The sequence below is a fragment of the Ipomoea triloba genome, chromosome 2 (assembly GCF_003576645.1).
Source record: "Ipomoea triloba cultivar NCNSP0323 chromosome 2, ASM357664v1".
NCBI classification, from domain to species: Eukaryota; Viridiplantae; Streptophyta; class Magnoliopsida; order Solanales; family Convolvulaceae; genus Ipomoea; species Ipomoea triloba.
The window spans coordinates 23,769,266-23,783,097 of record NC_044917.1 but is presented as its reverse complement, the minus strand read 5'-3'; the positions used below and the strand labels follow the sequence as shown (position 1 = coordinate 23,783,097).

At 34.8% G+C, this 13,832-nt stretch overlaps 1 protein-coding gene across 1 annotated transcript; it reads right to left on the bottom strand.

The window, feature by feature from the left end:
- Window positions 1-276: 276 nt before the first annotated feature.
- On the bottom strand, window positions 277-7,124 carry LOC116005298 (putative cyclic nucleotide-gated ion channel 7). The gene is made up of 8 exons (XM_031245567.1): window positions 6,962-7,124; window positions 4,304-4,477; window positions 3,609-4,189; window positions 3,240-3,452; window positions 2,851-3,164; window positions 2,663-2,774; window positions 2,336-2,572; window positions 277-1,258 (listed from the first exon to the last, which is right to left on the bottom strand). The coding sequence occupies exons 3-8, from the start codon at window positions 4,155-4,157 to the stop codon at window positions 518-520; spliced, it is 2,166 nt and encodes a 721-aa protein (XP_031101427.1). The 5' UTR covers window positions 4,158-4,189; window positions 4,304-4,477; window positions 6,962-7,124; the 3' UTR covers window positions 277-517.
- Between the last annotated feature and the right edge of the window lie 6,708 nt (window positions 7,125-13,832).

Here is a 13,832-nt window from a genome sequence, read left to right as displayed (position 1 = left end):
CAGCTAACAGCTAATTTATCAAACAACTTTCTACAATCAGCTAATATTATCAACAAATCATACCTTCTAACCCAAACAGCCAACACAATCAGCCAACAGCCATTTACCAAACAGGGCCTATATGTAATCATATTTCTACTCCCAACTTCTATCTACTTTTACTCTCAAATTCTTGATGTGAACATTTTTGGAGACCCGCATGACAAAAATAGCCTATCATTGTTTGTTACATTATGTGTAAATTAAAAGCGATCGAGGGAGTAGAATTGGGATATATACCTAGTAAAACTCAGGCTCAATTAACTCAACAAACTCAAGCTCAATTAACTCAACAAGCATTGAAATACGTATTAGGACAAAATTAGTAGTGTTGCATTATCCTTCCTAAGTTAAGAACGGACTTGTAAGAATGATCCCGGCATATGGACAACTCCCTGGTGTGTGGAAAGTTAAAAAGAGGATGATATGTGTATTTAAGGTATGCGTACATGCATGCAGTAGTGACTTATTGGCTGGATCAAATGAAGCGTTGATCATTAGTGAGATCCTCTTTATCAAAGTCGGGCTCAGGAGGCTTAGGAGGTTTCATGATGAGGCTAGAAGATCTAAATTTGCGCACCTTCGACAGTGCGTTTGCAGCGAACCGAGAAGCATACATGGTGGCGACGATGCTTCTGTTGCTAAAGGAGGAGGAGGACGATGACGAAATCCCAGGGTTCAACGTGGTTTCATCATTATCGTCGTCCTCGTCGTCGTAGCCGGCCTCGCTGTGGCGGAGCTCTACATTTTTTCGGCGGGTGTAGCGCCGCCACGCAACCTGGATGTACATGGAAGCCCACGTCCTCCACTGCTGCGAGTAAAACCGGAAAGTGTGCTGCACTTGCCGACTGTGGATGCGCCGGAATTGGGTGGTGATGAACTTCAACTCATCGGCTATCAGTGCAAAGGCTTCTACTTCCGTCAAGGCCTTCACCGTGCGGGTTGATGGCGGCAAGTTCGCCCCCGCTTTTGGGTCTAGCGCCCATGTGAGAAGCTCCTCCCCGCAGAAATCGCTATCCTTTAGAATGCCACGGTTGAAGAAGCCGCTTCTACCACCGTCTGTTGTCACGCTCTCCATGCGGCCGCGGATGACGAAGAGCATCTCGTCCACTGGATCGCCCTCTCGGACGATGTACGTGTTTTCTGTGAACAAGCTTGGCTTCAGTCGCTCACATATGGCGTCCAGCAGCCTCTCATCCATGTTTGCGAATAGAGGCACCTGCAAACAATGGATCCGATCGGAATAGTAGCTTCAGTTCTCACTATAACTTCATGGATATGCATGGTTTTAGTTTCTGGATGATGAGGAAACCTAAAATCACGTACTACTTCATGTTGCATTGTGTTGGCTAGTGTAAGTAGGCTCAATCAAGAAAAGGCCGGCAAGAATGTGTTGAGTTATGAAGAAACCTACAACCACTACTTGACACTATGCTGGTAAGTGCGATTGGGCTCAACTGGGTGAGGGTTGGCAAGAATGTATTGGGTGAAAAGAAAACCTACAAAAATTACTTGAGGTTACCCTAGTAAGTGCAACTGGGCTTGACTAAAATTGTGTTGGCCTGACAAGAATATGTTGGGAGACCTGAAAACTTACAACCACTACTCATGGCTGCCCTAAGGTAAGTGCAATTGGGCTTGATCAAGGGAATGTTGGCAAGAATGTGTTGGGTGACCAGAAAACCTACAACCACTGCTTGAGGTTGTATTGGTAAGTACCCGCAATTGGGCTCAACCAAGAGAGTATTGGCAAGAATGTATGGGTGATGAGGAAACCAACAACCACTACTCGAGGTTGCCCCGCGGTAAGTGCAACTGAGCTTGATCAAGGGAGTGTTCGCAAGAATGTGTTTGGTGACTAGAAAACCTACAACCACTACTTGAGGTTGTGTTGGTAAGTGCAATTGGGCTCAACCAAGAGAGTATTGGCAATAATGCGTTGGGTGACAAGGAAACCAACCACTACTCGAGGTTGCCTTGCAGAAAGTGTAATTGGCTCAATCAAGGGAGTGTTGGCAAATATGTTGTGTGGCCAGAAAACCTACAACCACAACTTGTGGTTGCTTGTGCTAGTAAGGGCAATTGCGCTCAACCATGAGAGTATTGGCAAGAATGTGTTGGGTGATGAGAAAACCTACAACCACTGCTTGAGACTATACTCGTAAGTGCATATGCATTCGATCGAGAAAGTGTTGGCAAGAATGTGTATTGAGCTCGGTCATCCTTATAGAGTTATAGGCATGCATATGACATTAACTATCTAGCAAGAAGTGAGTGCAAGAAATGCTTTACTTACCCTTCTAACCAAATTCAGACAAAGATGGCGCTTAATATCTCTTCTGAGATCTACAGGCAGATTCTGCACCAGACTCTCTTCATCTACACCTCTTGTTTCCAACCATTTGTATTGATCATAGCGCCTCACTCTTTCCCTTAGCTCCGGTGGCAACACCCTGTGATGCATCCATTGCTCCGAGTCGCGCCTTTTTATCCTCATCTCCTCCAGCCTAACCGTTATAGATTGAAGATACGTCTAGCACACGTACACATTTCGCTACATTTCATGAGCTCAAATCATCCATGCCTTGTCTTCTATCTAACAAATGAGTTTCAGCAGATATACCTGCATGTTTCCAATGAGAATAGAAACCAACAGGAGCCCAATAATGGCCAATGCTATTGAAAACAGAACTTCCAAAGGATATGTACTTGTTTCAAGACCCTGCCCAAGTGTGCTGCAAAAACCAAAGATAGATTTTTTATAGTCTCATATTCTACTTCTTCTGTGTTTCCTCTTCAATGATATTTTACCTCAAATTCTGCAAGCCCCACCACAAGCAATAACAATATTTGGGGATGAATTTTTCAGAGTCAAGAATACCAGATGACACAGCTTGCGCATATATGCCATAGTTAAACGGAGAATCGTCATCAGCAACACAGTTTTTGTGGAGAACATCTTCAGTTATCTGCCTCCAATCAGTTAAATTTGCAGTTTTATCTCTATCAAGTGAACAAAACAGTAAAGAATAACTTGGACTGCAATCTGCACTATCTAAACACGCTTTTTGCCAGCAGAAATTTTTACGTTCCACAGCTAATAGGTACCAGTAGGCTCCAAATATCTGCAAATTTAATTTTATATATGCAATGAAGTTCAATTCTTATAGATAGATACTAGCTAATATAGATATACTCACATGACTTGCCAGCATGAACCACAACATGTAATATGCAGCGCCAAGCCACGCGGTTTCAGCAAACACTCCAGAAGTCTTTTTCAAGTCCGAAGTTAGAGGTAAAAACCGGAAAAATCTAGGAATGCTTTGAAGAATAACAAGGAGAACTAGAGCTCTCTTTGTACCTACTACATCCGAGCCTCGGGATCCATTAAGGAATCTCAAGACCACAATCTGCATATCACATTTCCTCGTACTTAAAGCATCAATACAGACAGATTAATTAACAGATAGATGCTTGTAAATGGAAAAGAAGTTTATCACAATTCTACCTAACAAATTAAATATGCATGAGAGAACCAATTTGATCTAGAAATGAAAGAAACAAACCTGAGGCAGAGGGAGAATAGAAAGAAGATCGACTATAAAATAACGATGTATGTATCTGGATGCAATTTCTTTGGGATCTATCACGAGTTCACCTCGTCCCAAAACCCGAGATGAGGGAGCAATGTAAGCTGTGCGAAACTGGAGAATTATTCGGATGAGGTAAAACGAATCGATTATTGTCCTCAAGGTGGTTGTTGTGTATGCTAAACTTGAATCTATGTGAAGACAGTGGTCTTCATCACTCTTGAAAACCGGAAGGTAAAGAAATAGAGGATCAACTGCTACTGAAAAGATACATGAAATAACCAAAAGCCTATTCCAAAACAGGAGGGACTTGTCCTGAGGATCAAATATCATTTTCTCAGAGACCTTGAGATCTTCTGGGAACACAACTCTGGTAACTCCACACTTCAGTGATCGACCGAATGTCATTAGCCCTTCAGATCCTCTTATCACTCCCAGTTTTATTGACATTGATGATGGATTGGTAGGTGGTATAGCAGAAGCCATTCCGTCTATATTAAAGCCACAATTCGCCTTTCCAGCCATATCTAAATGTGAATGATGACCTACACTCTAACCTGCATTATAGAAAAAATTTTAAAAATCACTAAATGATGATGAACTACATGTATTATATTATTCCACAGAAGTGCTTTGATAGTTCCATTTCTTCTTACAGATCAAAATCTTACCAATTAACAAGTGCCGCATTGCACACCTTACAAATTTCTCCTTATGCCCTCCAATGTATTGTGTCTTGAAACCCAATTACAGAATTAGCCCATATTGGATAACAAATCCGATTCCCTTTAATCGACATATGGGCACATCAAAGATCACATGCATGCATGGATCAAACTCCAGTTCTGTAAATTTCGGAAACATGTATTGTACAATATTAGTTGATTCTTCTAAATGGCAAATAGATTTCTTAATTATGGATGAAGAAAAAAATTAAACAAATTTATTAAGATGCATAGAAATCCCAAAGAATGCAATCATCTAAAATAGTCTTTATTCTGAACACATCCCATAATAGGGGAGAGACTAAAGCTCCAAAACCCCACTTCAATTCAAAATGCCATCAATACATTCTTAGTTGATAGGATCACCATTTTGAAAACCTTCATCACAATCTCAAAATACAGTTCTATTCATTAAAGAAGCATTAGGATGGGATTACCCAGTCAAGTTGGTCTGACTTTTAACTTGGTAACCACAAAGTTATAAGTTCGACTCCTGTAGGAGCGACGCAGCTTGGTTGCATCTTAAAAAGGATAAATTTTTTTCAGACTTAAACATTTGCAAAAGCATAACTTCTACCAAATAGGAAAACATGATGTTACTGCCATGTTTAAATATTTACCTATATTCAAACACTAAGGCTAACTTACAACTACTAATAAATAATCCAAATCCAACTTAATACAAGAAGGGAAATAATTATACAACAATAAATTCTTCGGATAACAATCTTTCAAAGTAGTCAATCTAGGAAGACTTCAATCGCTCTTAGACTTGAATTTCTATTTATGTTCACCTAAAAATCATTTTTGGGGAAAACAACATATACCCAAAATTAGCATATAGCTAAGTAAGGTTTACTTCTCCCCATAAAATACTTATAGAATATATTATTTTGAAAACCTTTGATATTCAATATAGATACGGAGTGTAAAATTTCTTTGCTTTTCACATTAAAAATTTATAATCAGTATAAGAGTATAATCATCTTAATAAACTTACTCACACCAAAATAGTATTTTATTCAAGTCAAAGATAACATTATTGGACCATTTAATATTTCCAACATATGCATAAGTGTGTAGATTTTCAAAATAACATTTTTCAACATAATACTTCTTATCCAATAATCATTTCCAAACATAATCTCTTCCAATAGTCATTTCCAAAATATATGTAGATATAACTCAAGTATGGAGAAACACAAAGATTACCTTTTCTCATAAGCATTTTCAAAACATAGTATAGGCATTCTCAAAAGTCATTCTCATACATACATACAAATATATATATATATATATATAGATATGAAGGATTTACCAATCAAATAATGGGCATGAACTTTGTCCCAGTGAATCAGTTTTTACGTCACTACTCACTCCTCAAAAATTCCATTCAAGTGGAATAGAACTAATACCAAAGTGTTTCCAAACCCAATGAATAGTAACTAATCCAAGTAGCTATGATATGTTTCTACCGACTACTACACAATAGGGTAAATACCCTAGTGAATATGCTTTTACGTCACTGCTCACCCCTCAAAATAACAGTATATGCAGTCCTCGTGAGACACGCATGATATGTTTCTATTGCTCCCTCCTCAAAGTAACAGGACATGTAGTCTTAGTGGGACAACTTTTATGTCACTGCTCACCCTTCAAAATAATTTGACTTCTCAAAATAATTTGGGTTTAACCCAATAACCAAATTTCACAAAATAATACCATTGCCAGTAGGCTATTAAAATGTAATTTTCAAAACTTTCAACTCCATCTCTCTTACACACATAGAGAGAGATTTCCATAGATTTATTCCAAAATCTCAGGCTTTTACCCTTATCCAAGGGTATACAAAATTTATAATTTTATACTAATCATACTAATTCATATACCATAAATCAAATATTCACACCCTTATAAATCCAAATCACAGTATAATTCAACTTATCATTCCAAAAACCATATAAAACATATATAAAATTATAAAGCATATAAATAATTTTATTCATAATTTCCATGACATTAAATATTTTGTCTAAATAAATTTAGCGAACATAAATATTTTCACATATCAAAATCTGTATCACTTTCAACACAATAGAATTTCCAAATATTTATTTCAAACACATATAAGTTGTATAAAAATGCTCATAAGTTTGTAAGTAAATATAATAAATATTTTTTGGGGTAAAATTTTGGTGAACATAGACACTTACCCTTGAAGTCAAGGTTTCGGTCAACACCTTATAGAATCTAAATCAATTTGATAGGAACCCGAACCTCTGAACCAAAATAATAATCACAATACTATTATTGTTATTATTATTGTTGTTGTTGTTGTTGTTATTAGATGTTGTTGTTGTTGTTATTTTAGTCATTATGCAGAAGATCATCATCTTCATTAACTTACAAACATTACCATCATTTCGCCAGCTTCATTCTCCATTAATCATCTCTTCATCATCATAATCATCATCTCCTCATTATATAATTATTATTATTACTACTAACAAATCACACCCACAACAATCAGTGCATCATCATCCAGGGTTATTATATTACTATTACAATTATCTAAAAAGTAGGAACAATTAGAGAACTCCATACCCACAAATTAAGAACAGAAAATAGAACCGCATGGCTGCTTTGCGATGACGGAGGAGCTACCGGACGACGGCGAGGCTGCGGCGTGGGCGTGGGGAAAAGAAAGAAGAAATTTTTTTTGGGGAGGATGGGAGAGGGAGAGAGAGAAAGATGAGAGATGTGAGGTTCCTAGAAGATAATGCTTCTGCCTGTAGTTCTTTCCATCCCAGAAGAGAAGAAAAGAAATAAAATGGGGTGGAGAAAAACTTTCGGCGCCTAAAGATTATGTAGCCTTGTTTTTTCATCAAGTGCATGCCATACTATGTCATGTTTAAAAATAACAAAGATTGTTCAATTATTCGATCAACGTAAAATAAGTTTTGATAGTTTAAGATTGAGTTAATACCCACTATAGTGATTTTACTCAATTTAATCCTAAGTGATTTGTTGTACTCTATTTAGTCATCGACTTTAATGGTTTTACCCACTTTAGTCCTTTTTTTAAGAATTCTGTTTGTTGGGGGTTAATAACAAGGTTAACATGTTAATTTCATTTCTATTTTATTTTTTTTATAAAATTAATTATTAATTATATATCCTAATTTCTCTCCCTCTTCTCCGTCTTCTTCTGTCGCCGATACAATTCCCTCCTCCCCCTCACTCTTCTCAGTCTTCTGCCCATACAATTCTCCCTCCCTTCCTCAAGCCCAATAAACACACAGCAAACTCACCGGAAGCGAATACAAAGCAAACTCGGCCACCAGAAGCAAACACACGGCAAAGCACTCCAACAATTGTTGAACCTGTTACCCATTGTTGGCGCTGGGAGCAAATGCCGAACTGGAAGCAACACACCATGAGGGGATTCAAGATGAAGAATTGGATACAAATGCACGCCAAAATACGGTACCCACAGAAAAAAAATATTGTTAGTAGTTATTTTTTTTAATGTGGATTTAACTCATGGGGGATTCAAATCTGTTTAAATTATGAAGGTGTTTGTGCATTGGATGGAAATATATATATATATATATATATATATATATATATATATATATATATATATATATTTTAAGGAAGTGTATTGTTTGTTTAGAAATTAACTATATGTCAATGTGTCTACAGTATGTTTTTACGACTTGAGGAAGGGAATGTGGAACTGTATCAACTATGCAGAAGAGGGAGAGAAATTATGACATATAATTAATAATAAATTTGATAAAAAATAAAATATAAATGAAATTACCATGTTAGCCTTGTTATTAACGCACAACAAACATAATTCTTAATAGAGGACTAAAGTGGGTAAAACCATTAAAGTCGAGGACTAAATAAAGTACAAAAAGTCACTTAAGACTAAATTGAGTAAAACCACTATAGTCGAAGACTATATTGGGTATTAACTCGTTTAAGATTAGTCTTGCTTAAGTTAAAAATTTAATGTATAAAGAAATACTCCCTCCGTCCCATTTTATTTATCTTGTTAAGTTAATGAGGCTTGACTGAAATTATTTTTAATTTAATTTTTCATAATATTAATTTTAGTATTAGTATATAAAATTTATATATACTTAGAAATTACATAAAAGCAATATTAAACACAAAAAAACTAAATTTAAAAATAATTAAAAATTACTAAAGAAAATGAGCGATGAAAAAAGAGTTGGCTTGACGTAAAAATGATTTACAAAATGGGATAAAGGATTACTATATTGTATACTATTGTAGAATTTGACATTGGTAAGCATATAACAATAATTACTGAATATTATGGCAACATTTTTTTGTTCACCTAAATAAAACACACTAATTCATGAAATAGTCATCAATCATGGCAACAATAGTTAATGCAGGATGTGTACTTGATTCTTGTTCATTTTTCTTGTATTAAACGAGTTATACATAATGTTTAAAACCCATTAGGCCATTACACATATCACTGATGGTCTCATACAATACTGGTTAATTCATTTATTTTTGCTGTCTAATCAATTTTGTCATATCATTTTTTTTAAAAAATCTAATACTTTATAAACCTATTATATGTTAATTAATTTCATTCGATTGGTTAAATTGTTAGCAATTTATTTACTTTTGGTTAATTTAACACATTTTTTAAATCTTGCCAGGCCACATATATCATACTGTAATGAATAACTAACTAAGAAAGAAAAAATGATTTGCCTAATAATCAATGGATTTTCCCTCCTTTTTTTCTGCCTGTTTTTCATTGATATAAAAAAATATTTTTAATACTATTTTGTAATCTAAACCTATTAAAAAAAATGTAAATTGTGTTTTAACATTAGACATGAATTTTTGTGCAGTGCATATCACATATAAAAATTGATACCATGTAAATAAGAAAGAAATAGTCTTATGCAGGGCACTTGTTTTATTTATTTATTTATTTATTTATTTATTTATTTTTAAATCAATCTCAATTACTTCCATTACGTAGTAGAGAACTCAATTACTGCCAAAGAAGCCTGCCATGCTGCTAGCCAACTATGTGTGAGCCTTAGGATCTCATCTGCAAATTAAGAAATGCTTGTTATTCCAGATCAAGTCATTTCTGGCGTACAAAATGTACCATATAATCACAGTCTCATCTTCCCTGTCACATAGAGGACACTCTGCAACTACGTCCACCCTTCCCTGACACTTTTTTAATAGTTGAAAAGTTGCATTTAAAACTCGCTTCTATGTAAGCATTGAAATTTTAAGTGGGCTGATTTGTGTGTTATTAGGCCTCGATGGATATATAATTGATTACTTTAATTGAGCTAATTAGACTAATATTTATTTAATTGGATTTATTAAATGGCCCAATAAATATTTAATTAGTTTAATTACTTAATTAAGAGTAATTGGATTAAAAAAAAAAAAGAGTAATTGGATTTAGATTCTTCAGTCCAAGATGGTGAAATATTTAATTGAGTTTGACTAGGCCGTTTGAATTAATTGGACTGACTAATTTGGGGGTTTGACTTGATTTTTGGCCCATCAAGAAATTATGTGGATTGTGTAATTTTGAAAAAATTTGGATAATTGGATATTATTTGAAATTGAATTGAATCATGAACCTAGACATTATGGTGTCTCGATACATTTCTCATATTTAATTCAAATATTTAAATTAAATTGAGAATTATCCTAAAAGATCAAGTTCGTTAGATTTTTCCTACACACTCACCACTATAAAATAGTGCTTTCATTTTATAATAAAGGGTGTTCTCTGCATACTGAAGCTCTGCCGCAATCTTGCCAGGATATCGTTTGGAACACGCCCGCCATATATCTGCGCTGAGGAACACGCCATTTGAGTACCGGAAGCCCTTCATTGAAGATCAAGTTGCTTGTACGCCCTTCATTTGAAGAACAAAACTATTTAACTCTAGAGGCCCTTCAGCAAGGAACTGGGACAATTCAACATACTTCCAATTCGGCATACTTCTAATATGCATACTTCTAGTAGAGAATTGGAGGACTTCTCATATCCATAGATTGTACCCCTTCATGTTTGATACATACTACTTGTAACCGACACTTTGAATATATATACAATTCAAGGTATTTTCCGGAAAAACATGTTAATTACTCATACGATTTTGGATAAAGATGATTATCCGATCTACAGAAGGTGTGACAATGGGCACACAATTAGTAGGAATAGAATTGAAGTTAATAATCGCTACGTCGTCGCGCATAATAAACATTTGCTCCTAAAATATCGCGCACATATTAACGTTGAATGGTTCAACCAATCTAGATCTATTAAATATTTATTCAAATACGTGAACAAAGGAAGTAATCAGGTCACAACAGAGTTCATGAGTAGTTCCACGAATGCACTCAATGGTAATGTGGTCAATGAGATTAACATGTACTATGATTGTCGTTATATATCACATGTGAAGCCATGTGGAGACTTTTTGGATACATGATACATTATCGGACGCCACCTGTGGAGAAGTTAAATTTCTACTTAGAGCACCAACAGAATGTTGTCTTTGGTTGAAGATTAGACCCTCGACAAGATTGTGGAGAACTAAAGCCAGTTCAAAGCTTGGTTTGAGGTAAACAAAAAATACGAAAAGGTCCGGTCACTCACTTATATATATATAGAGTTCCCAGTAAATTTGTATTGAGACAAAAACTAAAAATTAAAATTGAAAAAAGACTAAAGTAAGTAGTGTCAAAAGTAAAAACAAAAAAAAAAAAAAAGTAGTGTCAAAAGTAATAAAAGATTCCTAAACTTTGTTTATTGCTTTGCACGAGGACATGCATGCATGTATGCATATTCCTTATTTCTCTTTTTTATTTTCCTTTTCCTTTTTTTATTTTTATTTTTATTTTTATTTTTTTATGTGAGCCAGCAGCCTGCTTTATCAGTTATCACATTCCACTTTCACTGCTTTAGTTTTATGGCCTAAATAATTTAATAATGATTTATGTGTATTATTAAGCTGTATTTTTCCTTATTGTTAAGCTGTATTTTTCCTTTTTTTAGTCAATCGTGTTTGGTTATATTGTAAAGAAATATTCATCTTTCTTTATAGGAAAACGGTCAACCCATAAGTTAATTGGATACTGCAATTAGGTCTCCTAAGTAAAAAAAAAAAAAAAAAAGAAGTTTCATCCAAGTCGCATAAACTGGTAAAATTGTTCAATTAAGTACAATTTAACTTGTTCAACGGGTTAAATCTTTGTGGTGTTGACACGTGTCCTTTTTTATTTTATTTTTAAACAAATTTATTTATTAAAAGTTAAAAATAACATTAAGAAACAGCAACGAACAGCCAAGGTCGTCTAAGGAAGACGACCATGGCCGTCGAAGGAAGACAAGGCCGTCTTCTAGATTTGGAACGAGGGCAACAGCCATGGCCACGACCCTTTTTCCAACGGCCATGGCCATGGCTAGACAACCATGGCCATCAGGAAAGGGGGCGGCGACCATGACCATCGCCATCGTTCCAGATATAGAAGACGGTCGTGGCGGTCCTGAGTGTCCTCGTCGAATAGCTACCACTGTCCGTGAAAAAGACAACCACCGGTTGTCCGGCGCAGACAACCGATGGTTATTTTTTTAAAATAATATTTTTAATTTTTAATAATAAATAAATAAATTTGTTTAATAACGAATAATTGAGAGTTTAATAAAACACTTGTAAACTAATAAATCATATGTCAAAAATTTTCAATCTGTAAAAGGTGTTAAGAGAGAAATTTCTATGATAAATAGTATTGTTATCCTTCATATGGGTAGGAAACAAAATTTCTCATTAAAAGAGATTTATAACTTGACCACAAATATGATTAATAAATAATTGCATAAGTTTAGTAGATTCTCAATTATTCAACAAAAAAAATCTTACCTCCCATAAGTGGGATTTACTTTACTTGATATTCTCATTCACCATATCAGAACTTTCCTAAGTAAAAAATTGTTTGGAAATAATTTTCGACCTTTTAAATTTCTAAAAAAAGTTTGAACTTAACGATTAAGTATTATTATTTATAAAATTCTAAATGATCAGTATGATTATGCAAACTAATGTAGTATTTAATGTAAATTGACAAAATTTTACCATAAAAGGGTAACTTTATTTGATAATACAATACTTTTAACCCAAAGTGAAATGAAAAATACTGTGTGCTCCTATTTCTACTCCCAACTTCTACATACTTTTACTCTCAAATTATTCATGTGAACACTTCTGGTTATCCGCATGACCGCATAATGAAAATATTCTATCATTGTTTATCACATCATGTGTAAAAGTGATCCAGGGAGTAGAATTTGAATGTATACCTAATAGAACTCAAGCTCAATTAACTGAACAAACATAGAAATACGTATTAGGACAAATTTAGTAGTGTTGCATTATCCTAGGCTAAGTACGAACCTGTAAGAATGATCCTAACATACGGACAACTCAGTTGATTCCTGATGTGTAGCAAGTTAGAAAGGGGATGATGTAATTAAGGTATGCATGCATGCCGTTAGGGCCGTATTTTAGATTTTTATGGCCCTGTTCTTGTAAATAAATTAGGCTAATAATTAAATTTTTATGGCCCTGTTCTTCTAAATAAATGAGGCGGCTAATTATGAAGTTGGTAAAATGTTGTTGTGTGCAAAGGGCAAGATTTGAACCCTAAATCTCTAAGATAAAACACTATAAACACATATTTCAACCATTTCTCCATTAGAGTCTTTTAAGATTAATTGCGAACTATTTATTTTTTAATATCATAAATAGCTAGGTAAAAATTAAATATTGGACCCTCTAAAATTTGAGGCCCTGTGCAGTTGGGTAGCTTGCACAGCCCAAAATCCGGCCCTGCATGCAGTAGTGACGTGGCTGGATCAAATGAAATGCTGATCCTTAGTGAGATCCTCATTATCAAAGTCTGGTTCAGGAGGCTTAGGAGGTCATGAGATCGAGCCTCAGTGGGCGATATTGACTCTTTGTACTTCAATGGGTTGAGAAAGTAGAGATGAACAGATGCTACAATGTAATAGGGTCAGTTGTATTAAAAAAAAGTATTATTATTTATAAAACTAGTATTTTCGCCCTATGGATTTTCTATAATATGTTAAGAATATTTAGATAGATATACAATTATATAAATTATAACATCAAATATTATATAGTGTAATTGAAGAATTAAGTTTGATCGATTATGTTTTCTAATGTTATCATTGATTGAATTTGAGCAAATAATTGCCCAAATGTTCCGCCACTCATTTATGTCTTCGCTTCGAATTCCTTACCTGATCAAGTCATAGGCTGATTTGGTAGAGAACATGTTGTCTGTCGACTGGCCCCAGCCCATCCTAACCCTCTTTCTCTCGTTATTAAGGATCACCCTCGCTGCTATTTCCATGTGT